At 51.6% G+C, this 27406-nt stretch overlaps 1 protein-coding gene across 1 annotated transcript in view; it reads right to left on the bottom strand.

Moving 5' to 3' along the window:
* Window positions 1-1813: 1813 nt before the first annotated feature.
* SLC2A1 (solute carrier family 2 member 1) overlaps window positions 1814-27406 on the bottom strand; it is a 37557-nt gene continuing 11964 nt past the window's right edge. Inside the window, exons 2-10 of the mRNA XM_054009323.1 lie at window positions 24671-24763; window positions 10595-10755; window positions 7658-7898; window positions 6239-6401; window positions 5965-6152; window positions 5488-5592; window positions 4016-4117; window positions 3294-3497; window positions 1814-2101 (exon numbers count right to left, since the gene is read on the bottom strand). Of these exons, the coding sequence (XP_053865298.1) occupies window positions 1904-2101; window positions 3294-3497; window positions 4016-4117; window positions 5488-5592; window positions 5965-6152; window positions 6239-6401; window positions 7658-7898; window positions 10595-10755; window positions 24671-24763 (1455 nt within the window). The 3' untranslated portion in view covers window positions 1814-1903. The remainder of the gene's footprint in view (window positions 2102-3293; window positions 3498-4015; window positions 4118-5487; window positions 5593-5964; window positions 6153-6238; window positions 6402-7657; window positions 7899-10594; window positions 10756-24670; window positions 24764-27406) is intronic.

The raw sequence follows: 27406 nt of genomic DNA, 5'->3' as shown, positions 1-27406 counted from the left end.
CTGTTCTTTCTGCGGATACAGACTAACACGGCTGCTACTCTGAATCCTCTGGTAAATTGCCCCTGAAGCCCTGAGCTGGCCACAGTCCGAGCATCGCCCCCTAATAGAACAAATCCACACAACACTGCACAGCTTGTCCTGTGGACTTAATTCTTTCCACACCACACACGGTTTTTCTTCCTTCTCTTGGCACTTTTATTTATTTTTTTAAAAAACAAAACAAATTAGTCTTTCAGACTTTGCGCTGTACACAGAGATGATTTTTTGCTAAGTTTATTTTCTTCCAAGTGTGGTCACTTTAAAAACAGACAAATAAATAAAAAAATACTATTAAATAGCTGTATGTGGCTTTGGAAATGTGCCATGAGCCTCTAAAACAAATGCACTCTAGGGGAGGAGTTTGTTTGTAAATGACAGGGGTTTTTTTGTTTGTTTGTAATATGCTAAGACTAAAATTCAGTGCAACAGATGCAACTACAGTGCAGGTAAGTTAACTATACAAAAGTCATTCATTCTAGTGAACAAGCCTTTCAGTACAGTTGCTATAGAAACTATAAGTCTGTATCTCTACTTTGTTTACATTGTACAATGTGAATATAGTTCAAGAATATTTACAGTACTTTGCTTGTCAATCAGAAACACTATAACTTAATGTCCACTATTAACACCATTGAACAAATATATATATTTATAAATATCTTCCAGTCTATACACAAAGCAGGAAATGTATGTCTCCATTCAACTGACTAATTTCTGAGAGTCTCGGACTTACAGGGTAGTGACTGGGCTAGTGTTTGTATTGTCTCATCAGCCAGTTTATTTTGCCCAAAACTGGCTTTTGCGGCCTGTAAACATACCACTCCTGCTTCTCAGCTAAACCGTCAATGCAAGGGTTGCTTGTGGTGGGAGCAAAGCAAGACTGGATTTCAATTCTGGAGTGTTGGTTTGTTTTTAACAATGAGCCGAGGGGGTAGGTTGCTGCTGGTTTTTCAGTAGTGAGGCTTCCCTGCCCACATACTCTGCAATTGACCTATAAGGCAAATATTGCCAGACAAAAAAAAAAAAAAAAAAAAAAACAACACACCACCACAGTAGTTTTTAACTCTCCCCAAACCCCTCAAAAAACCCAACTCCCAAACAAAAACCTCATCCCACCCAAACTGTACCCATCTGACTCAGAGGAAATGATTCATCCAGGTGAGGGAAGTATATTCGTCTGGGGACAGGTTCAGAAGGACTGAGAAGCTGCCACTGGATGTTCTAAATCCTGGGAGATGTGGTGGTGACCCCAGAAGGCAGGTCCCCCTAGGACTGTCCACGTATCACTACAGCCCTTTCAGAGCTTCTCCTGCAGCCCAGTTCAGGGGTAGCTACTGCTCAGAGTTGTAGAGGAACAGAACGAATCCATTAACATTACAATCCTTGCCCACTTCCCCCCTAGTCTCCTCTTCCCCCAACCCACTGGGGGTTTGAAATTTTAGACTGTTTGAGACATTAAAAATCTGCTTTTTTAAATACTTAATAAAGCAACAGGCTTTCTTCAGTGATTAAAACCCTTGAAAGTATTGACCTTTAAAAACTTCTCGTTAAAGAACCTGTTGCTTCATTAAATAAGGGAGCTGCCTCCAGCTCACAAAACTGGAGGTGGTTGGTTGGTTGAAAACATTAGTTGTAGTTTCTGAACCGATCATCTTTGAAATCCTGGACGTGAAACCAGCTAAAATTGTTCCTAGCAAATGTGTGTCAGTATATTGCTGGCCAACCAGGTGGCTGGTGGGGGACTCTGGAGATGGAATAAATGCACCCGACCCCCCAAATCCCTCCTGCCTGGTTTCTGTACAAGCATTAAAACACTCGGGAGAGAAGTTCAGCGGCTGGAGCAGAGGGACGAGCTGCTGGCTTGTTAGACCTGCGAGTCCGCTCCCAAGCTGTGGAACTCGTCGGGCGTCTTGTCGCTCTGGCTGGCACCGCCCTGGCGGAACCCGGAGGCGATCTCGTCGAAGGTCCGGCCCCTCGTCTCGGGCACCTTGAAGTAGGTGAAGATGAAGAAGAGGATCAGCAGCGCCGTGAAGATGATGAAGACGTATGGGCCGCAGAGTTGCTGAAAAGGAAGAGCCAGAGAAGCGGTGAAGTGCTGACAGGCATTGGCACAGGGCTTGCCTGGTGTGGGGTGCTCAGAGGCAAATCCTTAAGCAGCACCCACTGCCTCCTGATCTAGTAACTATTTCTATGCAGAGAGTGTAGAACACTCTGGAACCCGACCCCGGGCGAACTTTCCAACCCGTCCCTCCCAGTGCAGGGCAACAAATGGCTCTGCTCCAGCTCTGCCTGTATGATGGAGCTAGGCAGCTTTGTACCTAGAGGGCCATGTACAGAGCTGCTCCTGGGGTTAGAAAGGCACCAGCAGCACCTCAGCTCAGTCCCTGCCTCACGAAGAGGAGCTGCACACCTGCATCTCCCCCGCCCAAGTAGCTTGGGGAGCTCCTCATTCAGAGCGAAGTCTGACCATGAGCCTTGTGCTCTCACAGGGCCCTGGTCAAACCCATTCGTGTGGAAAGCAGGAGATTTTCCTGGCTGAGCAATGCTGAGCTGTTCGGGTTGGGTGGGCCCCTTTCAGCAGGTGACCTGGCCTGTGTCTTTGTACCATTCACTGTGAGTGAAACTCAGCTCCGGGCATGGAGCCAGCACATGGCTGAGGCACCCCTGAAGCCTTTGAGGCACTGGGCAGAGGCAGAGCCGTGCCAGACTCCTGCTGGGGAAAATACACATGGGTCTTTCTGGTTAGCTGGAAGGCGGCAGGGTCGTGTGGTGGGCACTGCTGGGGGCTCCGAAGAGCTGGCTGCTATCCCTGGCTCTGCTACGAGTCCTTTAGTCTCCCTGGGCCGTACTTTCTCCATCTGTACAACAGGGATAAGGATAATGACTTTCCTTTGCATGGGGCTTGCAAGAGATCCATGGATGAGACAGTCCTACTTGGCTAGCGTCATCCAACGCGCTGCTGCTCATTGGGTCTTTACAGAAAGCCAAGGAACCAAACTGAGCCAGGCTAAGTCTGAACTTCTGGATGCTAATCAGTCTCGGTCTTACTCGCTCACCCCTGCACTGCCCCAGCAGGTGTCTGCATCCATTAGAGCTTCCTTCTCTAGCCATTTGCCAGCCTATCTGGCTGCAGAGAGAGATGGGCCCAAGCCCCACTGCAGATGTGGATGCAGGGAAATCAGGGATGTGGCTCAAAGCAGCCCCATCTCCTTAGCACTCGCAGAGCTGGAGGAGAGGCAGGGCAGGGGAATTACCTCCACATACTGGAAGCCCATGCCCACGATGAAGTTGGAGGTCCAATTGGACAAGCCGGCGACGGCAAAGGCGGCAGGGCGAGGGCCTTGGCTGAACAATTCTGCCACGATAAACCAAGGGATGGGGCCCGGGCCAATCTCGAAGAAAGCCACAAACCCAAAGATGGCAATGATGCTGATGTAGGACATCCAGGCCATTTGGTCCTAGGACAGGGAAAGAGAGAAGAGTGTTATTTGCTTCAAACGTACGTGGACCCTGCATCTCTGGTACAACCGTATTCCAGGGGCACCGAAACGGGTGTGAGGGGCAGGGGGCTTTGGCCCCACCACTTTTAGGAAGTTTCCTCCACTCCTGCCGTATTCCTTTGACAAATGATCTCAAGGCGCTTCCCTCCAGTGCTGGGCGAGCCTGGCGGCAGGTGTTTTGCGGCGCCAGTGCCTTGCAGCAATGAGCACGGCCATCCCAGGAGCCAGCGCTCTCCAGAATTACGACCCCATGGAGGAAGAGTTTCTTGAAATGACATCAGGGATTCAGGCAGCGCTGATTGGCCAACAATGTGACATCATCCCCGCAAGGTCTCCCTTTCCACCAGCCCTCAGAGTAACCACCCCCTGGGGCTGATGAGTGCTCAGTGCCCCATCCCCTCCTTTCTTGGGTTACTCAGGAGGGGGTTTCCAGGTGGCCCCAAACCAGTTACTCTGAACTCGGCGCACTCACTCACCAGCAGCACCAGGGCGATGGTCATGAGCACTGCGCAGCCAGCCATCCCAGCCAGGCCAACGAGGTGCAGAGTCCTGCGCCCGGCTCGCTCCACCACAAAGAGCTGTCAGACAGAGGGAGGCAAGCACTGTTCAGCACATCAGACCCACGTCCTGCCCCACCAATACCCCACCCTGGGGAACACGCTCATGCTCTCTAACCTGACTGCAGCCCCACCTTGTGCCTCCAACAAGGGGCAAAGTCAGTCGCCCTATAAAGGCACCCAAGCAACTTAATGTGAGCTAGGTAAAAATTGGCAATGCCGTGGCAATGCCAGGGTGCCTAGGATGTGATGGAGCCCAGGAAGCAGCTGGTCTGTTGGAGCGGGAGGAGCCGTGCTTCAGTGGGAGTCTAGTGGAGATGGGGCAGCAGACGGGAGGGAGGGAGGAGAGGAGATTGGCTGGATCAGCGTCTAGCACTAGGGACCTTTGCTTTTTATTGCTCTAGCCACTCTAGCCAAGCAGCGCCTAAGGCAGAGGAGGGCAAACTGCGGCCCGTGGGACCCACCTGCCCAGCCCCTGAGGCTCGCCCCCCGGCCCCTCCCCCTCCCCTGCAGCCTCAGCTTGCTGCGCCGCCGGCGCAATGCTCTGGGTGGTGGGGCTGCGAGCTCCTGACCTGCTGCTCTGTGCTGTGCGCGGCTGCGTGTCCTGATGCTCTGGGCAGCGCGGTAAGGGGGTAGGGAGCAGAGGGGTTGGATAGAGGGCAGGGAAGTTTGGGGTGGTGGTCGGGGGGTGTGGATGGGGTCAGGGCAGTCAGAGGGCAGGGAACGGGGGGGGGGGGGGGGGGGGGGGGTGGAATGGAGGCAAGGGTCCCAGGGGGGCAGTCAGGAAGGAGAGGGTTGCCAGGGCTGGCATTAGACTTGCTGAAGCCCGTGGCTGAAGCCCAAGCCCCACCACCTGGGGCAGTGGGGTTTGGCCTTCGCCACCCACCCCTCCCCCGGGGTGGTGGAGCTCGGGCAGGCTCAGGCTTTGGTCGTGTAGTAATTTTGGTTGTCAGAAGGGAGCTGCAGTGCAATGAAGCTGGAGAACCCCTGATCGAAGGCATTAAACAGCCAGAGGCCGATGTTCTAATCCCAGCGTTGCTGCTGTTTCATTCCATGGCCTTGGGTAAGTCACTCATGGCCCAGTTTTCAGAGGTACTAATGCCAGTGGGACCTGCAGGGCTCGACATCTCTAACGAGGCTGCCATTAACTACACCGTGCCTCAGTTTCTCCAGCTGTGAAATGGGGGACGTTCCTCACCACATTTGGCGAAGTGTTCGGAGATTAACGGAGGAGGAGTGCTAGAGCAGCGTGAAGTAGCATCACATTTGGGTATGTGTTTATCTAATGGGGCCTTGCTCACAGCCATATCCACACACATTAGCACTGGCCCCAATCCTGCAAGGACTTACAGACAGGCAGTGGGAAGGAAGACTATTCAGCAGACACTCACCGAGACAACCGTGAAAGCTGTGTTCACCACCCCGGAGCCTATGGTGGCGTAGACGGGCTGCTCCACGCCCGACTTTTCAAAGATGCTGGTAGAATAGTAGAAGACCTACAAAACAAAGCAACACGCCATGAACAAGCTTTGCAGATCCCAGCCTGAGACGTCTCTGAGCATCTACAGGCACAGCAGGACTTCAAACCGTCTGACCAATGCCATTCACGTGGGGGGTGTGTGTGTGTGTGTTGTATATAGAACACCACAGGGCTTGGTTGTGGTGTTCAGCACAGCCCTGTGTGGAGCGTTGTGCAAAGCTCCACCAATGGGAGGCATTGTGGCCAAGTGGGCAGGGCACTGGCCCCAGGGTTCCATTCTGAGTGGGACCCTGGATGTGGCACTGTGGGTGGAGAGCTCACTGCCCTCCCCTCCTGGTACAGCCCCGTGAGATTCCCCGAGGCCGGTACTCGGCAGCTCTGCACTCACCGCATTGATCCCCGAGAGCTGCTGAGACAGCTGCAGCACAATGGCAATGAGGATCGGCTGCTGATACAAAGGGGAGCGGAAGAGCTCCAGTATTGTGACCTTCTTCTCCCTCATCATCTGCCGACTTTCTTCCTTCATCTCCTGCAGGTCACTGCTGACGTCCGTCGTCCCTCTGAGCTTCTTCAGGACTGAGGGGAAGGAGGTGGAGAGGTGAGGAACGCTGAAGGGCGCAGGCCCTGCACGGCCTTTTCCCGGGCGGGGGCAGCCAACTCACCACTCTTGGCTTTGTTCTCCTCATTGCGATTGATTAGGAGGAACCGGGGGCTCTCGGGGGCGAAGGGCAGGATGATACATTGCAGCAAGGAAGGGACAAAGGTGAAGCCCAGCAGGAGCGGCCAGAGCGACTCGTTCCCCATGATCAAGTCCATCCCAAACACCTGTGGAGAGACAGCAAGCTTAGCCCTTCCTGCGTAACAGCCAGGGGGTAAGGCCAGTTTCTCTAGTCCAGTGGGTCTCCAACTTTCGTACTGGTGACCCCTTTCACAGAGCAAGCCTCTGCGTGCGACCCTCCCTTAAAAATTAAAACCACTTCTTTACATATTTAACACCATTATAACTGCTGGAGGCAAAGCGAGGTTTGGGGTGGAGGCTGGCAGGTCACGACCCCCCATGTAATAGCCTCATGCCCCCCCGAGGGGTCCCAAACCCCAGTTTGAGAACCCCTGCTCTAATCCAACCTCCACTGTATCACCTTCACACTAAACCCAACAACCGATGGGCAGGGACTGAACCTGGCATGTCTGGATCTGAAACCGTGCGCTTCTACTGCCTGAGCGAAAGGAGCAGGCCGAGGGTTGGAGGCAGCAGACTCAAACCTCATTAGGTGGTCAGCAGGGAGAGAAAGCTACACTGCGTTAGAGACAATACTGTCCCCCACCAGTTCCTGCTCTTCCCGCCTGAGCCATGCCATGAATGCAGGAACCGTAGACAATCAGACAAAGGATAAGGTAGATCACATAGGTCTGCAGGACCAGCATGAGAACCTGGGAATTACAGCACCAGGATCACAGCCCTAGGTCTAGATCTCTCGCCCTCTCTGTGCATAGCCACTAGAGAACATCACAGGCCAAGCCAGCACACCGTACAGCACCAGACCCCAGTCTCTCTAGAGGAGCCAGACCACACAGGATAATTGAGCATCTTCAGTCCCCATGGATACCAGACCACAATGAGATGATGTGTACAGTGGACCTCATGAGCACCAAACCTAGATCTGCCCATTATACATTAGCCCCTCAAGAACACGGCCCCATTGTATTAGATGGTGCACAGACACCCCACAATGAGTGCACAATCGACAGTCACGGGGACAGTCATTATAACCATTCTACAGGTGAGGAACAAGCACAGAGAGATTACAAGACTTGCCCAAGTCACACAGCAAGTCACTAGCAGAGCTCAGAACGGAACCCAGAGCTCCTGAATCCCAATCCAGCGCCCTGGCCCCAGATAACCCTTTGTCTCCCAAAGCACCTCAGACAGCTCCAATCAGTGTTGATAAAAACTCACCAACTGGTCAATGCAACGTTAAAAACAAAGGCAGGAAACCAGATGAATTCTTGAGAAACGGACCATTTGTCAGCATACCAGGGACTGGCCAGTGCAGCAGCAGGTGCCTTGGAGAACAACTCACCTGTGCGATGAGGATGCCCACGACTATGCCGAGCTGGTGGACCGTTCCAAGAGCCCCTCTCAGCGCCGTCGGAGACACCTCACCCACATACATGGGCACGAAGCCAGTGGTGAGGCCAGAATACAACCCGACGACGAAGCGGCCCAGGATCAACATCTCGAAGGAATAAGCCACCTTGGAGAACCCCATCAGGATGGCCGCCAGGAAGGCGAGACTGTTTGACATCAGCATGGAGTTCCGTCTGGGGAGGCAAAGACAGGGAGATCAGGACCAGCTGCAGGGCAGCTGTACCAATGCTGCATCCAAGAGGCACTGGGAAAATCACATAAGCCCAAAACAACGTAAGATTTAATTCTTGGTAGAAAGAAAAGAGGAAGGTTTCCAAAGCCTAATCGTGGAAAGAGAATCAGTGACACAGGCAATAGGTGCAGAACATGTGAACGAGAACCAAGTGGAATAAAGAAGTAGAAAATGAAACACACAAAGTAGTTTCCAGTGTCCAAGCTGCATGAAATACAAAAAATTATAAACAACGGATGGGTGAAAAACTCGACTTGGTTTTCAAATACTTGGTTGCAATGATCTGAGGCTAGGGTTGCCAACTTTCTACTCGCACAAAACTGAACACCCTTGCCCTGCCCCTCCCCTGAGGCCCCGCCCATGGCCCACCTCTTCTGAGGCCCCACCTCCTGTTCACTTCATTCCCCTGTCGCTCGCACTCCCCACCCTCACTCACTGGGCTGGCTCAGGGGGCGGGGGGCTCCTGGGTGGGGCCAGAAATGAGTTTAGAGTGCAGGAGGGGGCCTCTGGCTGAGGCAGTGGGTTGGGATGCGAGGGGTCCGGCTGGGAGTGCGGGCTCTGGTGTGGGGCCAGGGATGAGCGTTTTGGGGTGCAGGAGGGGGCTCTGGGCTGAGAGGTGGAGCCGAGGGGTTCCGAGTATGGGAGGGGGCTCCGTGCTGAGGCAGGGGGTTGGAGTGTGGGAGGAGGTATGGGCTGGGGCTGTGTGTTCCAGGATGGGACCAGAAATGAGGGGTTCAGAGGGCAGGGAGGCAATCAGGGCTGGGGCAGGGTGGGGTGTTGGGAGGGCACTCAAGGGTGCAGGCTCCGGGCAGCGCTTACCTCAAGCAGCTCCCAGAAGCAACGGCGTGTCCCGCCTCCAGCTCCTATGGTGAGGCACGGCCAGGTGGCTCTGCACGCCGCCCCGTCCACAGGCGCCACCCCTGCAGGTCCCATTAGCTGCAGTTCCTGGCCAACGGGAGCTGCAGGGGCGGTGCTTGGGTGGAGCCCCCTAGCTGCCCCTACGCGTAGGAGCTGGAGGGAGACATGCCGCTGCTTCCGGGAGCCGCGCAGAAGGTAGCAGGGAGTCTGCCAGCCCCAATGTATAGTGCCGCCAACTGCGCAGTCACTGGCCCAGTCAGCGGTGCTGACCGGAGCCACCAGGATCTCTTTTTGACCGGGTGGTCAGGGTGAAAACCAGACACCTGGTCACCCTCTCCGAGGCCGGAGCCACCCACCAAACAAGGCCTAACACCAGCGTGGGGTAATAATTAAGCTCATGAGCCTTCACACAAAGTATGAGCAAAACGCTCCAAGCAGCTGTGATGAATGGAGACACTGGGTCTGGTCATGAAGGGAGAGATGAAGTTCTCCTTTGACAGCAAGCGGCAACCTGAGGACCCAAGCACAATAAGAACATAAGAATGGCCCTATTGGGTCAGACCAAGGGTCCATTTAGCCCAGTCTCCTGTCTTCCAACAGTGGCCAGTGCCAGGTGCCCCAGAGGGAATGAACAGAACAGGGAATCATCAAGTGATCCATCCCATTTGCCCATTCTGGCAAACAGAGGCTACAGACACCATTCCTGCCCAGCGTGGCTGATAGCCATTGATGGACCTATCCTCCATGAACTTATCTAGTTCTTCTTTTGAAATCTGTTATGGTCTTGGCCTTCACAACATCCTCTGGCAAGGAGTTCCACAGGTTGACTGTGTTGTGTGAATAAATACTGCCTTTTATTTGTTTTAAACCTGCTGCCTATTAATTTCATTTGGTGCCCCCTAGTTCTTGTGTTATGAGTTGTAGTAAACAACACTTCCTTATCTACTTTCTCAATGAAGCTTTGTTTGACAGGAGTGTGCACGCAGAGCTGGAGAGGCCAATAGAGAGACTCTATGGGACATGGAGATTACACACTTTTGGCCCATGTGGAGGAGATTCTGCACTTAGCAGCCCCGGCTCCAGGTTCCCCATCTTCTCAGAAGAGTGAGTGAGGTAGAGCTGCCCGAGTGCAGCTGGGTGGTTTTATGGGTAACGCCAAGGCTTAGGACCCAAGAGCTCAGTGCTCCGTTCCTGCCTCTCTGAGGCTGTGGGTAAGTCAATGAATTCTGCTTCGCTCCATAGTGCCCACTGGCTGCTGGGCGTTTTCCAGACATCGAAGAAGGGCAAGGGAACAGCCACAGGCAGCGGATACCCAAATCAATTCACGGTAGGCAGCTACCGAAGAGGGACTGAAACCCAGCAGAGCAGGGGCCTTGTGGATGAGCTCATGGAGTTGGTACCATGCATGGTGGGGCAGGACGGAAAAGGCAGAGGTGCCTGGGGGGGAAGGAGGGAGGATGAGGCGGCAGGGGCAGAGTTATGCAGTGACAAGAAGCTTAGCTCTGATGAGGAGCCAGTGGAGGGATTTCAAGAGGATTCCAATGTGATGAAATTAACAGACAAGGAAGAGGATTTAAGAGGCTGCCTTTTATACAGCCTGACGGAGGTGATGGTGTGCGCGCTTGGGAGGCCAGAGGACGACGGTACGGGAGGCACGGGGGGATAATGGTATCGCCCTACCACTTGGGGGAGCTGACTGAGATGTACCCAGATACTAAGGTGATGGGCCCCCACCAGCCCCAGGATGGACAGAGCAGTTCCAGCACACACGGTACTTACCGGCCAAAGCGATTGACGAACAGCCCAACGGAGAAAGACCCAACCATTCCCCCTACGGAGAATATGGCAACGGAGAGGGACCACAGGGTGGTGAGGGTGCCAGCGGTGATCGGCTCCTCATAGCGAGTTAGCCATGTCTGGTTGTAGAACTCTTCAATCACCTGCATCAGGGTAGAGGGAAATCCAATCAGTTAGGGACAGACCCAGGTTCACACCAAATGACATTCACCCTGCTCACAGGCCCCACACGAAGCGTAGACAACAATGAAGTCTCACTCCTCGCCCATTATCTGATCCACCCACACTCTGTGCTGAAACTTTAGAGATTTTACACATTAAGCTCCCGCCCCAAACAGAGACTCCTTAATATGGGATAGTCCAGCTAGAATTAACCAGACATTTATCTACCTATGGTTCTTATCCGGCTCTCCTCACTGTAGCAGCTGAGGATCTCACAATCCTTAATGTATTTATCCTCACACACCCCTGAGGCAGGGCAGGGCTATTATCTCCATTGATCAGTGGGGAAACTGTGGCACATAATACAAGCAACTTGCCCAAGTCACACAGGAAAGCTGTGGGAATTGAACTGGAATCTAAGTCCCAGGCCAATGTCCATAAGCACTCCACCATCTAGCCTCTCACAAGCTCAGAGAGTTCCCAGACCTGGCAGCCAGACAGGGCCATCCTTAGACATATGCAGCTGCGTAGGGCACCTCAAAATTTGGGGCACTCCTGGGTCTTAGTGTCCACCCTCCCGGCTCTTCCTATCCCTGTTCTGACCCTTCCTACAGGCTCCAACAACTACCTGCTGCAGCCTGGTGAGTCCTCCTCTGGAGGGGATCTAATAACTTAGAAGTGAAAAAGCCTCCAGCCTGCCAGGCCTATCAGCACAACATTGAAACTGTTGAAGAGCCAGTCAAGGGGTAATGAAGCCATTTGCCAACCCCCAGGTTTCTGAATTTACTGACAAAACCAGTTGTGCGTCACGGTCATATTTACTCAGAACATGTCAGTCCACAGGCCCTTAGTTTAAAATTTGCTTTAAAAATATTTCATCAGTGTGTTGCTGAAGATTATAAAAATCACATCTCTAAAAAATCCTTGCATACATTTTTAGATGCACAATCTGAGTATTAATCTTTAGCCTTAAATGCTTGGATCTTCAGACAATAGTTTTTTAAATAAATCCTTCAAAAGACCACCCTGATCTAAAATACACATTTTAATTTTAATGACTATAATACAAAAAACTTGCTTCCAAAGTCTTCCTGTCCATCCCTTTCTCCCTTCACCCCCTGTTGAAGAGAGCCCTTAAAGGGACAACACCCCTTTCCTGCTAGATAGCTAAACAAACATGTTTCTCTTTCTTTTTCTTCTATTTGATGAACTAGTTTTAAGAGAACCCTCCAACAAAATCAGTACCTTAGTAAGATAAAACCCTTTGTTGTGCCTAAAAGCTTTGGAACATTTCTTAAAGTTGGTGAAATTTCATAAACAGGTCTATTGTTACGGAGATCACACAAAGTAAATTAGTTTCCCTTTTTCTAAAAGCAATGAACATTGTTTTGAACACACTAAACCTCTGTGACTGATTCATTTAAAATAGTGTCTTTGTTTCAGTGAGTTAAATATGTAGTAATCTGGAATGATAACTTTATGATGCTAAAGAGTACATTTAAAATATAAAATCAGCTTAGAAATACTGATTAAGAAAATATAAAACAGAAGAGCTGCATCATGTATTCCATAATATTTAATGTTGCATTCAGCAAGACAGCTGACTTGCCCTTACTATGAAGTTTTTGCAAATAAATCTGACAAACTTCAGGGTGTATCAAAAAACCTGTGACTGAAATTTTTTATTCCCAAATGTAGTGCTTTTAATTAGGTACCTTCTGCATGTCCAGTCTTCACCATCTGGCATGCAGTGGAAAACATGCGCCCTTTTCTTTAGAAAGAAATTGCAGAACAGTGGTTTTTTTTCCAAATGTCATTTGCTTCATTTGGGTTCAGGGATTTGGCTGGAAGGGGGTGAGCAGGGAGGAGGAGGGAAGAGGAGGGAGACAGTGGGGAGAGGGCGGGGCCTGGGCAGAGCAGGGGTGGAGTATGGGCAGGGTCACAGGTAGAAGAGGTGGGCTGGGGAGCTAGCCTCCCCAAGCGGCAGCTTCACCCTCTGCCCATGACAGCAGGTAAGAGCGGGTTGGCTCCTGCACGCCCAGCACGCGCTGCAGTGTCCTTAGGCAGGGGCCGTATTCAGAGCCGAATGCGCTGGTGCTGTGCATTCTGCGTGAGGGAGAGAGTACGGGGGTCTCTGCGGGGAACTGTGACTCTCCGCCGCCATGAGGTATCCTTAGCTGCCTCGTCCCTCTGCCCCCTAGACTGCGAGCCCAGGCTGCTGTCGGGCATAGGGGCACCAGTTTAATACTGTGTCGGGCCCCGTAAATCCTAAGGACGGCCCTGCAGCCAGACCCAGGAATATGCCAAAGCCAAGTGCAGTGCTTTCCAAATGGAGCGAATAACTTAGCTCCCTTGTTATCTCCAACCCTGAATTGATATCTGACATGCAGCATGTGCTGGGGTGAGACACAAAACCCAGGCTCTAACCACATGGCACTTTTCACAAGAGTTGGGGTGGTGAACCTGGCAGCCCCTTTTTGGGTAACCGTCTTCTGCCTCTTTAAATTCCCCCTCCCATTTCAATGGAGACAAGATTCTCCTTGCCATGCTGCGTTACTGGGCGCTGTTGCCATGTTCCTCCCCACAAATGGCTGCATCTCACTGGAGAGTGAAGTGACCACTGCATACAGAGTCCGGACAGATACTATGGTAATGCGTGCCAGTGCAGGAACCTCAGAGAGACCAGCTACGATGTGCTGCGATCCTCCGGGAACGCACTAGAGCGCAGCAAAGTATTATCACCCCCGTTACTCAGGTGAACCACTGTGCCTACCCTTGAGCCTGCTCCCGCTCAGTAACCGAAGCGGGGAGCTCTCCCTGGCTATTAATTTACTGTCCAGTCGCTAGGGCTGTCCCTTTCCTCCCATCCCCATGGACACTCTGTTCCGGTTTGGATTTCATCTGCAGGGACAAATGCCACAAATTCCCAGGCCTCACCTACAGGCTACTTTGCTTCACCCCAGACTTGGGCCATATGCCTCAGTCACATGGCTTGGCTCGTGTCTTCCTCAGTCACAAGCTGCTGCGTCACAGAGCTCACCCCCCTGCCGGCAGGAGGCTGGACTCTCCTTTTAAACCAATGACACTTTTCCTCCACTAGATGGGAGTCACCAAACCCGTTCCCCACAGGTCAGGCCGGCATTCCCATAGCGCCACTGGGAGGAAACTGCCTGCAAAGAAATGTGGCTAGACAAGTTGTGATCTCACCCTAGTGACAGTCAACAAAACCACAGGACCTCTGAAATTGCCTCCTTGCTGTGCCTGCGGGGAAGAAGAGGCTCACCCCAGGCCAGAGCCAGGCAGGAATGCGAATGCAGAGAACGGAGAGGTTTACTAATGGGAAGGTGAATTGCCCAGGGTTCTGCATGACAGAACGTGAAATCTCAGGGAGTCTCTTATGTGGGTGGAGCTGGGGAGAGAGAAGGGCGAGGTGCCCAACACTGGGCAGAATGGCAGCAGGTTGATCAATCACATCCCTGATCCCAAGGGGGGTTAAGTGGGGCAGATGGTCACCGTGTCGGGAGGGGAGGAAAGAGGGGAGGCCCTCTCTAGGTTTGGCTAAACACCTTGAGTTGCTTTGCTGGTTCTCCCCATTTAGTTTTTAAATGTACAATTGCCGTACCGAGGCTGAGGCCTTGCTTGCCGGGTTGGTTTGATAGAGGGCAAAAACCACAAAGTAGAAATTGATTTTTAAATCTAAATCCTGACAGTGCAGGTGGCTTCTGCCAGTGCTTGATTTTCTCTCCATTTTATACTCTTAGGCACCTCCATACGTTTGAGGGCCTGGGCCTCACAGCTTCACCCCCCCCCCCCCCCCCCCCCACACACACACACACAGTCTCCCTAGGGGTTTTCTACACTGCAACAGAGAAGAGAAGAACTTTTAAAAAGAGGAAACAGTGTTTGTGGAACTCCAAAGATTGCCAGCAGGACTCCGAAGCAGGCACAGCAAATGTAACTATGGGTCATTTTTGCAGCAGACTAGATTTCAAGTTGACAGTGTCCCTTTAAAAATCAGACAAAATCCAGTTTCTGACTTTTTCAATTGCTCTTCTCAAACAGAGGAAAAGCACCCCCACCCCCACCCCAAAAGGGACCAAATTTGATTCCAGTTATAAGACACTGGATCCTTCACTGTATTTCAGCCTACAAAGATATTTCTTCTGAAAGTGCCATACCAGCTGAAAAACAGCCCCCCAACCTGAAGCAAATACTCATCAGCAACTACACACCACAGAAACACTAACCCAGGAACCAACCCCTGTAACAAACCCCATTGCCTTCTCTGTCCCCATATCTACTCTAGTGACACCATCATAGGACCCAAATAAATCTGTTGGTCTTTAAGGTGCCACCAGACTCCTCGTTGTTTTTGTGGATACAGACTAACATGGCTACCCCTCTGCTACAGGGCTCTAATGGAAGTACAGGTGCACGTCTATGTGCAAGAGCCCGTTTCATTATCACATGTTCACAATCTCCCCTTCCGTGCATTTAATTGTACTTATCCATTATGGACCTGATCCAATGCTCCCATTGACTTCAATGGACTCTGTGTAATTACAAATAGATTGCAACAGGCCAGTTTGGAAACAAGTTTCTTCTCTCCTGCCTCTGGCAAGGTCTGAGTTCAGGTTCTGCGCTTCCCCTCCTGCAGCTGCCAAGAAGCTAATCCGCAAACAGCTTAAGGCATAGGAGGAACGCGTGTGCTGTTCTGTTTCAGAGGGGCTGCTCAGACCTGGCAGGAGAGACATTATAAATACTTTGGAGAGAGAATTGAGGAAAACTGTGATGTAATTTGAGATCCCAGTGACCTCTGATCTGCATCAGAGCTTGGGCTATTCCAAACCCTGCCGCCATGTTAGGAGGAAGCGCTAGGCTTAACAGCAGAAGACACCGCCTGACTGATCTATTAAAGGATGAAAGGCCCTATTCCATGCAGCATGATACTTCACACAAGGCATGGGGAAATGTACGGCAGTGGCAATCCTGCACTCACTGCTAGGCGGTTGGGGGTGGGCTATGAACTGGTTGAAGTTTGGCAGAAAATACTGTGGCGGGCGGGCGTGTTTAGGGAGGGGAAGGGTGTCCTTGCTGTATCAAGTAAGGGAAAGGGGGTCATGGAGCTTGCTGCAGGAAGGGGGAGGATTACTTGGGAGTTGGGGTGACTGCTACTGAGGATGGGGGGGCAGGAGAGTCACTGGGGAGGAGGAGCCAGGTGAGCAGGGCAGGTGCTGGGGCACTGGTAACCTGCCTGAGGCATGTGTTTGGGTGGGAAGACGTTTTTGGCCCTGCTGGGATGTAAACAGCCCAGGGATGAATTACACAAAGAAATGAAAATACAGGAAGCGGATTTCAGTGTCAGCAACATACAGGCGAGTTTCCAGTTCTCTGCACAACACAGGGAGGGGAAGACCCTTGAGCCACCCTTGAGTCAGCAGGAGGCTGTTGCTGAGGTGCTGCAGGGCAGGGTGTCTTTGGCAATTGGCCTCCACTTACACACAACAAGAAGAAAAGAAAGTCAAGTTTTGCTGGAAAGCAACCAAGCCAGTCCGAGCAGGGGCATCAGGGTTACCCTGTTATCGGTTGTGAAGGCAGGGAAATTAATACATCTCTCTAGTAAACCATCAGGCTCTTTCCACGGTTGCAAAAGGGCTGCAGGTGGGAGAGGAGCAGTGAGGTCCGTGTCCTCAGGAACTGCTCTGCAACTGGAAAGAGGGGCACACTGGGACAGAGGTGAGCAGTGTCCCACTCAGCTTTCCTGCTGCACCACCTACAAAATCCTTGGTTTTAAAGCTTTGACTCCACAGGTCCCATTTGCTGTGGGGACTCTGCAATTTCAGGGGACCCTGAAGTGAAGTGGTGTCTGGTGAACATCACCCCGAGGCATCCAGCGAGCAAAGGAAAGGAGGAGAAGCACCTTGGATCTCTGCACTCACCCCCCCCTTTCAGTCCACATGAGCTGCATGACCAATCACCCCCTCTTTGCCGTTATCCCAGTCATGTGTCCATGGCCCCCTGCCTTAGGACTGGGCCTCGGCTGTCTTTTCCTTCAAACCCAGCCCTCCAAAGCCTATTAGCCCCTCAAAGAACCACAAATCAAATGGACAAAGATGAACTCTGAAGAGACCATTTTTGGCCTAACAGCAAGATGCTCCGCTTCCCCACTGTGCACCTGGGAAGCGGATGGCTCACCTCTCCCCACCCTGACTCCTGTTCACTGCCCCAGGCCCGTTCTGCGAGCAGCTACAGCTGCCTGGGGGGGCCTCCCCAGCCCCCACAAACATGTGATGGAAAATTTGTTTCTGAAATTTGGGGTGTTTGTAAAGAACCAGATTTCATTTAAAACCAAAACCTTTTAGTTGCTAACCCCCCCCCCCGAATTCTCTCCCCTCCCCCCGCTGATACCCAAAACATTTTCAATAACAAAAATGGAGTTTTTTCCCCAAATGAGATTTTCTGTTTTGTTAAAAAGCCATTTTCCAAGCAGAAAAATGATTCAATGGGAAATATTCTACCTGTGAGCCTCCCCCAGCCCCCACTGCTGCTGCTTGTGATCAGCCGCTTTGATTGCGCAGTGTCCAGGGCAGCCGTTCCCCTACATACTTGTCAAAGACCTAGTCCAGCCTGTATTGACACATGCCCCCACCCCAGGAATTAGGTAGAAGCTATTTGAGCAATGGGGGGGGGGGGCAGGAAAGAGAGGGGGGGATCTTAAAGTGACAGCACAGCACATATTCATCCCCCAGTGTTTGCCCTGAAGATCTGCAAGGACTTGCTCTCCTCCGGCACAAAGTAGGTTTTTGGAAGTCTGAGGGCCAGATCCCCAACTGGGGTAAGTCAACATTGCTCCATTTGTACCACTAAAGCTACCCCATGAAAGCCAGCCAATTACAGCTGGTGGAGCCACACTGATTTGCACTAGCTGAGGCTCCAGTTTATAAATATCTCACTGAACTGTTCCAGGCGTGAAGGGTCTCTGCTGCTGGAGCTCCTCCACCACCTGACTGTGTCTAGATGTAGAACAGCAGCTCTCTGCTCCACCAGCTATTTTACTCCCTCATCCGACTATTGCTAGAATACCTGTCATCCTGGGCTGGGGTCCCCTGGAGAGCAGGGACAATGCTTAGGTTTGCCAACCCTGACCGCCCACGTTCCCAGGCTGTCCCTAAATACAGAGGGTCATTAATAAATTTGTTAGTCTCTAAGGTGCCACAAGTACTCCTGTTCTTTTTGTGGATACAGACTAACACTACTGCTACTCTGAAACCTGTCTTTAAAGAGCAGCAGTTCTCATTTAGTCTCCCTGTTTCTAGCGCTCACCCTACCCTTGCAGGTTGCCTGGTGAGTCAGGTTCTGTAACCAACGCGGCTTTGCTGCTGCACGGCTGAAGCCTGTGGGTGTGTTTATGGGCACAACAGTGCCAGGAATCCAAATTGCTGCAGTCATTGCCGGCTTGACCATTGTTCTATGCTCAAAACAAGCTCATCAGGTAGGGTGACCAGAGGTCCTGATTTTTGGATCTTTTTCTTATATAGGCTCCTATGGTCACCCTGTCATTAGGAGCTTGGGCAACCCGGTGTGCAGGGTGCGACACAGGCCAGCAGCTCCCCAGGTCAGCCCGGAGGCTGAAATCTTTGAACACAGCTTGGTGAATAAGGAGCTGGTGGAAGGGGGTGGTCCAAGGGCCCTGCAGAGCAGAGGCCTGTATTATCCGAACAGGTACAGCACCAGCAGGTAGCACATGGCCCATTAGCAGGGTTTGAAACCCAAGACCTTCAGCACTGATCTCCACCTCTTGAGCCAACGAAGTAACTTCCTTGGTTGGCAGCTGTCATAGGCTATTATCCTCTAGCAGCCCAGGCACTGGGGCAGAACGGTGGGCACGACCCACACTTTGCCAGTGAGTTAAATAAGCTTGTGCCATGCTCTGTCCAGGGGGTTCAGCCCCAGTCTCTTCAGGTGAGAGGGGGCTTCGGTCTCAATAGCCCATTAAACTCTTGGCCAGCAATGATGCTGGGTTTGTCCCGTGGGTATCTGTCCTTGAGGGATTTGCTTATTCACTCCCCAGCCGTCACCAATAAGAACGATCATATACTAGGAGCCGAGGCAACAGTCACACCAACTGGCTCCATATCCCAACCCCGACCTGTCCAACACCCCGACCTCGTCGCTGATGGGGGACTCGGGCTGGCCAGTGCTGTGCAGTGGTTTACTGGTACTCTTCCCCCTCCCACCCCCGGCTCAGGTTGAAGGCATCAAGGCCGGCCATGGGGAAGAAAAGCTGACAAAGTTCATGCCCCACTATCTCATCCCTGGAGTGCCAAATGCAACGGAGTGGCATGGCACAAAACAGCCCCCTGCCAGGCCCACCAAAGGGGGAGGGAAGTAGAGAGACCCCATCCCATGCCTAGGGAAGAGGAGCAAGCCCAGCTGCACCTGGGCCCCCGGCCGCTAGCACCAGCGAACAGCCAGGGCTCTCACCGGGAAAGAGCTACTGAGAGCCCAAGCAGCTGGGAGGCCCCTCAGCAAACTGCTGCTGCTGCTCCACATCCCCCCCTTCTCCTTGACACAGCCCTGACCTCTCCTCTCCCCCTTCCCAGTGCTCCCTGCTCTCCTAGCAACAGGCGCTTAACCCTCACTCCCATCTCCCCCCACCCCAGGCACTGGACCCCAGCACAACCCCTCCAGCTATCCTGCCTCCCCACACCCCAGCAGGCCTGGGAAGTCTCCTGCCCCATGATGCGCTCATGGCAGAGCTCCTGAGCCCAGCGTGTGGGGTGGGTGCAGAACTGGCTACACAGGGGAGTGGCTGGGACACGGGCTCTGCAGATAATTTTATAGGGTCAGGACACACACAAACCCAGGGAGGGTAATTAACGTCCATGGGTTTGGTTAAGTCCTGCTTCCCTCCTTCCCCACGGGGCAGCATTTAACCCCCAAATGCATCATTTAAATCAAAACCAGCCAAACCCTCTTCATAAGGAATGTATTACTCAGACTTCCCATGGGCCTTTGTGCACGCCTTCATGGGATTAGTATGCATGGCCTGTTGGGGACGCACCCCACCCACCCACCCTCTGCAAAGTAGCATGGATGGGCTATGGGGAATGTTTCCAAAATAACCACCCTGTACGCCCTGCCCAAGGCCATGGGTAACCTATTGGGAATTCACTTCTCAAATGCATCCCTTTCTGTGTAAGTGCTTTTACTTTATCTCTGCAGGGTCAAAGAACAACCCCATGAGCTGCCAGGCTCACCAATGACCTAGAAGAAAACAATAAAGTTTGCAGATGATAAATTGGACGAGTGATAAATAATGAAGAGGACAGGTCACTTATCAAGCAATCTAGATCACTCAATCATCTGGGTGCAAGCCAAATATGTATTTTAATGTGGCTAAATGTAAATGTCTACATCTAGGAACAAAGAATACAGGCCCTACGTACATGATGGGGAACTCTATCCTGGGAAGCAATGACTCAGATTTGGAGGTTATGGTGAATAAACCACTGCAGGATGGGGGTATTTCTGCTGCAACCCCAGGCTTCTACAGTCCATCCTAAGCTTTCACCTCACACCCTCCCCTGTGTGAAGTACCAGATAGGATTGCTTCTAACAGTCAGGCTGCAGGTGCCTTTGTTAATGCCCTTTGGCTGGAAGGAGCGAAGGCCTCCTGGGGGCAGGGCAGTGGCCAAACTTTCTTGCTTAGTAGGAATCTGTTACAGGGTCTCTTCACTGCAGCTGTAAGCCGGAGCTCTTACCTGTCATGGCCTTGCACAACTGCAGAGGTGGATTTACCAGTGGCACAGGGCTCCTAATGACAGGGGGCCCCCCAAAATGCAGGACTAATCTCATCTGTCAACCTGCCCCCAAGTCCCGGCTGGTGGCGCAGTAGGGCTCAGGCAGGCTCCCTGCATGCTGTGACTGGTGGCCCCACACCGCTCCTGGAAGCAGCTGGCTGCTGGCACATCCCTACATGCTCCATGCCCCCCCCCCCCCCGGGGCACACAGACGTGCCAGCAGCAGGACTAAGGCGGCTTGCTGCCTGCGCTGCCTCCCTCTCTCCGCACCTCACTGCTCCCAGAAGCGGCTGGTTTGTCCCCGCGGCCCCGGGGGCAGGTGTCTCCAAGCGTTGCTCCCACCCCAAGCGCCAAATTTGCAGCGCCAATAGGCTGGGAACTGTGGCCAATGGGAGCTGTGGGAGTGTGCACAGAAATCCCCTGCTCTCCCCCCTCCCCCGGAGCCGCTGCCAGAGGGGTGTGCTGGTTGCTTTGGGAGCCGCACCACCCAACCCCTCCTGCACCCCAAGCCCTGTCCCAGCCCAGAGCCAGCACCCAGACTTCCTCCTAGAGCCCACACCCCTCACCACCTGCACCCCAATCCCCTGCCCCAGCTTCATCCCAGAGCTCAACCCCTGCACCTCCTCCCACACCCCAACCTGCAGCCCAAAGCCTGCACCCCTCACCCCCTCCTGCACCCCAACCCCAATCACAGTACCTCATTTTATTTTCATGTACTCCCTATTACTTATAATATAGGAGGAGGATGAAGAAAAAAAGAATGAAAACGGGGAGATGAGAGAATGTTCTTTTTCTTGGTTAGGTCCCAGGGGCCCCCCCAAAAATGAAGCTGTGCCCAGGGCCCCACTAACTAACTCGCCACTGCACAACAGCCTTTCAGCACAGGCATGTTGGCTGGGCTGGGTCAGAGCCCAGGTTCCGGTTCCACTTCCCCGCCGGCTGGTAGTCTGCCCTCTTTGCAATGAGCCCTCCAGAGCTTTCCCACAATTCCTCTCATGTGCCCAGCAGGACAAACAAGTTCTCCAAGAATCAGAGTGGCTCAGCTCGCTGCAGCATGGAGACCCATGGGGTGCACCCCCACGTCCTAGCGACACACACGGGGGCGCACAGCACCAGTGAGGACTAACTCAGGTAGGGCTTTGCAGCAGGGCTGCTCGGGATTGCTCCTTCGCAGCCATGCCCTCCCTCTCCTGGGGCTCTGCAGGACAGGGGAGGCTGCCCCTCTGCTCTCAGTGGGGACGGATCTGCAGCCAACAACATCCCCCAGACTCCCAGTGCTCTTGGTGAACACCGAGCATTCTGGGCTGCCACTGACTCCACTGGGAACAGCCGGCGCTTCAGCATCTCACTGCATTCAACCCCTCGTGCAGAATCACTCTCTGTTCAGCTGCATCGCTGAGGAGTAGTTCTAGCACCCAGCCAGTGCTTTCGCCTCTTCGGAGAATTGTGCAAACACTAGCTCTGCTCTTGCAAGACTGTAGCCTACAGGTGGGTGTCAAAGGGGTTAAACCCCCCAAACTAGTTTCCTGGCTCACAACTGTACTTTGCATGTTGCAATGAAAAACATTCTTGCAGTCTCCTAATTAGCTAGATAATCCATTTTCACCTCAAATTAATATGGATCAAGTCACTACAAATTTCAATACTGTTGACAAAGATTAGCAAGTTTTAAAAAGGAGCTTTTTTTTTTTAACCTCTGAGCTGTTTCAGAGTAAAGGGGCCTTGTTTGCAATTCAAATGGTGCCACTGTGCAGCTGGCCTGCTGATCCCTCCTGCAATAGGCTTAATATTCCTGCAGCACAAATTCTACCTCTGTATTTTTAATTATTTGGGATTGTTCACAGATGCTTTGATGTTTTAATTCTCTCCATGGCCCTGGAATGCCTGGTCCTTTTCAAGCTGACCGGCAGCAGTCAGTTCAAGGCTGGTCTCTTGTCTGCCTTAGGGCAGTGGGTGTGATCATCAGGGTGGGGGTGGATTGTCCTTCATGGTGGACAAAGATGTTTCAATTTGAGACGTTGGGGCCCTAAAAACAGCTACGAGTCTGGCATCTGGGAGAAACAGGTCAGAGCTTTTTCTAAAAGTTTCTTGAATCTCCGGCATACACATTAGATACCAGAATGGAACAGTGATAGGTAGGATTTTCAGAGTCACTTACGTGAATTAGTTCCCAGCTCCTGTTGACTGTCAATAGGGCTTTGTCACTGGGCACCAAACACACAAAGGTGTCAGAACCCCACCCCACCCTTGGGTGATGATCCACTTAGAGCAGAACCCCATCCTGGTTTCTTTGGCATTACTTCCCCCTCCCCCCCCCCATTTCAGGGCACTCTCCCCCTGGTCTCCCAGGCTCCAGTCCCCAACACTCGTAGTGTCCTGCACTGTAGGATACAAGTAACCCTGCTGAAGCTATTGGGAGTTAGTTGTATTCTGCTAGGAGATAATTAGGTACCTTGGTGCAGTATTTCCCGACTGATTCCACCGTCACTCACACCAGTAAGAATCAGGAGTGACTCCAGTGAATTAATGGAGTTCCATTAGAAGTGTGAGTGAAAGCCCAATATTTCGGACACTGGTATCGCTACCCTGAGCATGCAAGCTAGCTAGAAAGGGAGGTTGGGCAACGTGTCATCCCCAGCCCTCAAGGACAGCGGGTTAAATGGAATCAGGCTTTAGAGCAGGGGCAGTCTGGTTTTTGTCAAGGTCCAGGCTCCAGAGAAACATTTCTCACAACACAATAACCATAAGTAAACAATTAAGATTTTGGGGTCCATTCAAAAGCATCTGGCGGTCTGGATTTGGCTTGGGGTCTGCTGATTGACTACCCCTGCTTTAGAGGATCCCTTTTCACAGGGAGTCTCTTCCCACCCTGGTTGCAGTAGTCTCAGCATGAGGATGCAGATCTGGGGTATGACGCAGCTGGCCAAACACTCAGACAGCTGATCTAGAAGGGCAGTACAGGAAGGCAGCAGACAAGGGTAAGAGCCAGCAATAAAGCACATAGGTAATCCCCATTATCAGCACCTGGGCAGCTGGAGAGATCAGGTTCCCTGTGCTGTCAAAACTCCCCCTGCTTCAAAGCAGCCAAGATTGTCTTTATCCCAGCCCAAAGGCATCACACCAGCAGGACCTATAATCTAGGCAATGCTCAGTGTTGTCCAGACCTGCTCTTAGCTGGCACTAAAACTCCTGAATCCCATCCCATTACAGGCTTCTCCATCACTGTCCCCAGCGGAGGTGGGAGGGTCCCAGAATCCAAATGTCAAATTGAACAGCCCCTTAGCCAGAGCACCATGAGCAGAGGCCACCCGGGTGGGGAAAGAGACATGCAGAGTCACATGCCCCTGCAGATTTGCTGCTTGGTTTGTACTGAGCATGCTCAGTAACACTGCTGAAGCCAGCTGCCCTCACTCTGCCCCCCCCAAACCCACAGGCATGGGTCCTCCGCCCACGAGCCAGAGTCTGCTGGCATGGGACCAGCCAGGGGTGTCTAACTGCAATGTAAACATACCCAAAAGGGCCCCAAATCCAAGCCCTGAGTCTGAACTAATTTGGGAATGCTCAGATCTGCATTGCTGGGGCCTCTCTCATTAGTCATGAGAAAAGGTCAGTTTATGTAATAACTTCCCCAGAATTCTTTAACAAAACAGTAAACAAAGAGGAAACTTTAATGCTCCTGGGAACAGCCAAATAACGGCTTAATAAATCTCATTAGAGTTGGTAAGCTGCTTAACAGGATGTGCTATTTTAGCTGAGCTTGGAGGGGAGGTGTGGTGGGTAGTATGTGTAGGTGTGTGTTTTCATGTGTGGAGTTGTTTTGGAGGGTGCAAGTATTCACATATTGTGTTGCAGCATTCAAGTGTTGTGTTACAATGATGGATGCGTTACTTTGCGTGTACACACCTGCGTGGCAGTTTGTTTCCAGGTGTGGTGTTGTGCTGCAGTTTGAGAGGTTTCATGTTGTGGAGTGTGCAATGGAGGTGTGCTGTGTGGGTGTGTGCCTGTGTGAGGACGCGCTGCAAAGCACAAACACAGGGGGCAGCAGGAGTACAGCAGAGAAGATTTGTACTTACACCAAACCTTTCACCCTTACCTTCTGCGGGGCGTTGATGACTCCAGTGTTGTAGCCAAACTGCAGGGAGCCCAGCACTGCTCCTCCCACCGCCAGCATCAAGCGAGCTGTCATCTGCTTCAAGAGAAACAACATGCAATCAGGGTGGGAAACACTCTTCTCTCCAATGCAGGACTGTGGGGGCAGCCCCCCATCCGGGGCACCCACCTGGCCCCTGACCTGAACCATTCTAGGATCCAGTACTCTAGATCTCAACCAAACAGCAGCTGTGCACGTACAAGACTTGTACACCCGCCCCTGTCCCCTTCCCATCCGCAATGAGCCAGGAGAGTTAAGGCTCATCTTTTCCTGGCTCCCAGCGTATCCACTACAGAGCAGAGCAGTGCTCCCACAGCTTTCTCCCTACACAGAAAAGTAGCTCCTTGCAGAGAGCTTGCAGATCGGGGCATGGTGTAGCTCTTCGTGAATTAAAAAAATCCAAAGTCCACCCATGCAAGCTCACAAGTTGCAGTGGAGTTGCCCTGATTTACATGAAGAGACAGGTTTGGCCCACTGAGTTCATATCCCATAAAGGTTATCCCTTGTTAGCATTTCATTACTTGTTCCATCAGTGCATTTATCGATTAAATCCACCCATTTTCTAAAGCAGAGTGTCGCACCAGATCTTTCAGGGGTTAATATATACGTAACATTAGGAAAAGTAGTTTCCTGGGAAAGATGTGGGGCCTGAATCTCCTCTCACTTAAAAGGATACAGGCCTGAATGAAACAATCCAGGACCCTCAGCACCCCTCAGCTGGGAGCCCCAATCACCATACTGAGGCTGTGGTCCCTTCTTGGGGAGGCAGCAGGTTTCAGAGTTAAGATGGCTGGGGCTACTGTTTCAGGCTGTCTGCAGACTCAGGCAGGCATTAGTCATTTATTAATTGCAATCGCACCAAGAGGCCCTGGTGATGGACCAGAATCCCACTGTGCTAGGCGCTGTACTAACAGAAGAGACAGTCCCTGCCCCAAAGAGCTTACAATTATAAGGAAACTCGGGTCAAGTTTTCCCACTTTTCTTTCAATCCACAGAGGCGGATTTTTTTTTTTTTTTTTTTTTTTAAATGAACATTGAAATGTTGTGACTCCAGGGCACTAGGCCATAGGCACAGGCCTGCCCTGCCCTTTAATCTGGGTGTGCAGGGCCAGGTCTCTATGCAGCTAACCAGTATCACCAGGTTCTTTGTGACAGCCCTTTGTGCAGCTGCGGTGCAACAGATGACGCACATTGTGGATGAATGCCTGACGACTAGGGTTAGCGGTGGTCTACAAGAACTGCATCACGCCATTGCGGATGTCATTGCTTGGTTACACTATGCACATGCTAAATAAATAGTGATACTATATTGACCTCCATGGAGTCACTCTGGTTTTAAGCTTGTGTAGGTAAGATAAGAATCAGGTACAGGCATTCACTAGTTTAAATCTCTGCAAAGCTAAGCACCACAAATCTGTGACCTTGCACCCCATAATACTTTATAGAAATATGCTTAGAGTATATATGACATAACTGGAATACATTTTATGCTGGATATGCCATGTAGCATATCTCTGCAAAGGTTATGATCTACTGAGTGTGTTCATCCTATTTGTATGAATGTAACATTCTTGTATCTGAAACTAGGAATATAAAATATAACTGAGGTCCTATTGTAGTTATGCAAAGTGTGGGCCATTAATGGTTGTTTGGAATCTTGATGGCTCCCATTAACCAGGACAATTGGTTATAAATGGCTCTGTTTACTTGTAAGTCTTCCTGTATGTGCTGGCAAGTGGGTAATGAAGTCTTACAGTGACATGTGATCATGTCACCTGAACTGGAATCCATCTTTAACCTGGTGCTTTTCCATTTAGAAGGAAGTGTGGGAACCCAGAGAGGGACAAAGGATTCCCACCTTGTGTCAAAGACACAAGGGGGTGGAACAGAACAAAGGAGGCGGCCATCATGAGAAATCCCCTAGCTACCACCTGAGCTGGAACAAGGACTGTACCACGGGAAAGGATTGGGCCCAGACTAGAAGGAGGCTAGTCTATCAAAGAAGCTTATTGGAACATCTGAGGGTGAGATTTACCTACATTTATTTTCTTACTATATTAGGTGTTGACTTGTGTGTTTTATTTTATTTTGTTAGTAATTTACTTTGTTCTGTCTGTTATGACTTGGAACCACTTATATCCTACTTTTTGTATTTAATAAAAGTCACTTTTTACGTGTTAATTAACCCAGGGTATGTATTAATACCTGGAGGGGGGCAAACAGCTTTTCAAGCTTTATACAGGGTAAAATGCATTTATTTGGGGTTTGAACCCCATTGGGAGCTGGGTATCTGAGTGCTGGAGACAGGTGCATTTCTTAAGCAGTTTTCAGTTAAGCCTGCAGTTTGTCGGGGACATGGTTCAGACCTGAGTCTGATGTGTTTGTAGCAGGCAAGCGTGTCTGGCTCAAATAAGACAAGGTACTGAAGTCCCAAGCTGACAGGGAAAACAGGCTCAGAGGTAATCCCAGCACATCAGGTGGCAGTTCCCAAGGGCGTTTGTGACCCAACCCGTCACACCTACTGTTCATGAACTGGGGCTGGGACAAACAGTACATCCATTCCTGGGAGCAGCACCCATCCTCTGGAGTCAGGGTCCTCTCCTCCCAGCGGAGATGCATCAGAAGGCCCCATCACTTGAGCAGGGGAAGGGTTAAGTTAACATCAGGGCTGAAGTTTGA

The sequence above is a fragment of the Malaclemys terrapin genome, chromosome 19, assembly GCF_027887155.1.
Source record: "Malaclemys terrapin pileata isolate rMalTer1 chromosome 19, rMalTer1.hap1, whole genome shotgun sequence".
Lineage (NCBI taxonomy): Eukaryota > Metazoa > Chordata > Testudines > Emydidae > Malaclemys > Malaclemys terrapin.
This window is presented reverse-complemented; position numbering and strand designations above follow the sequence as displayed.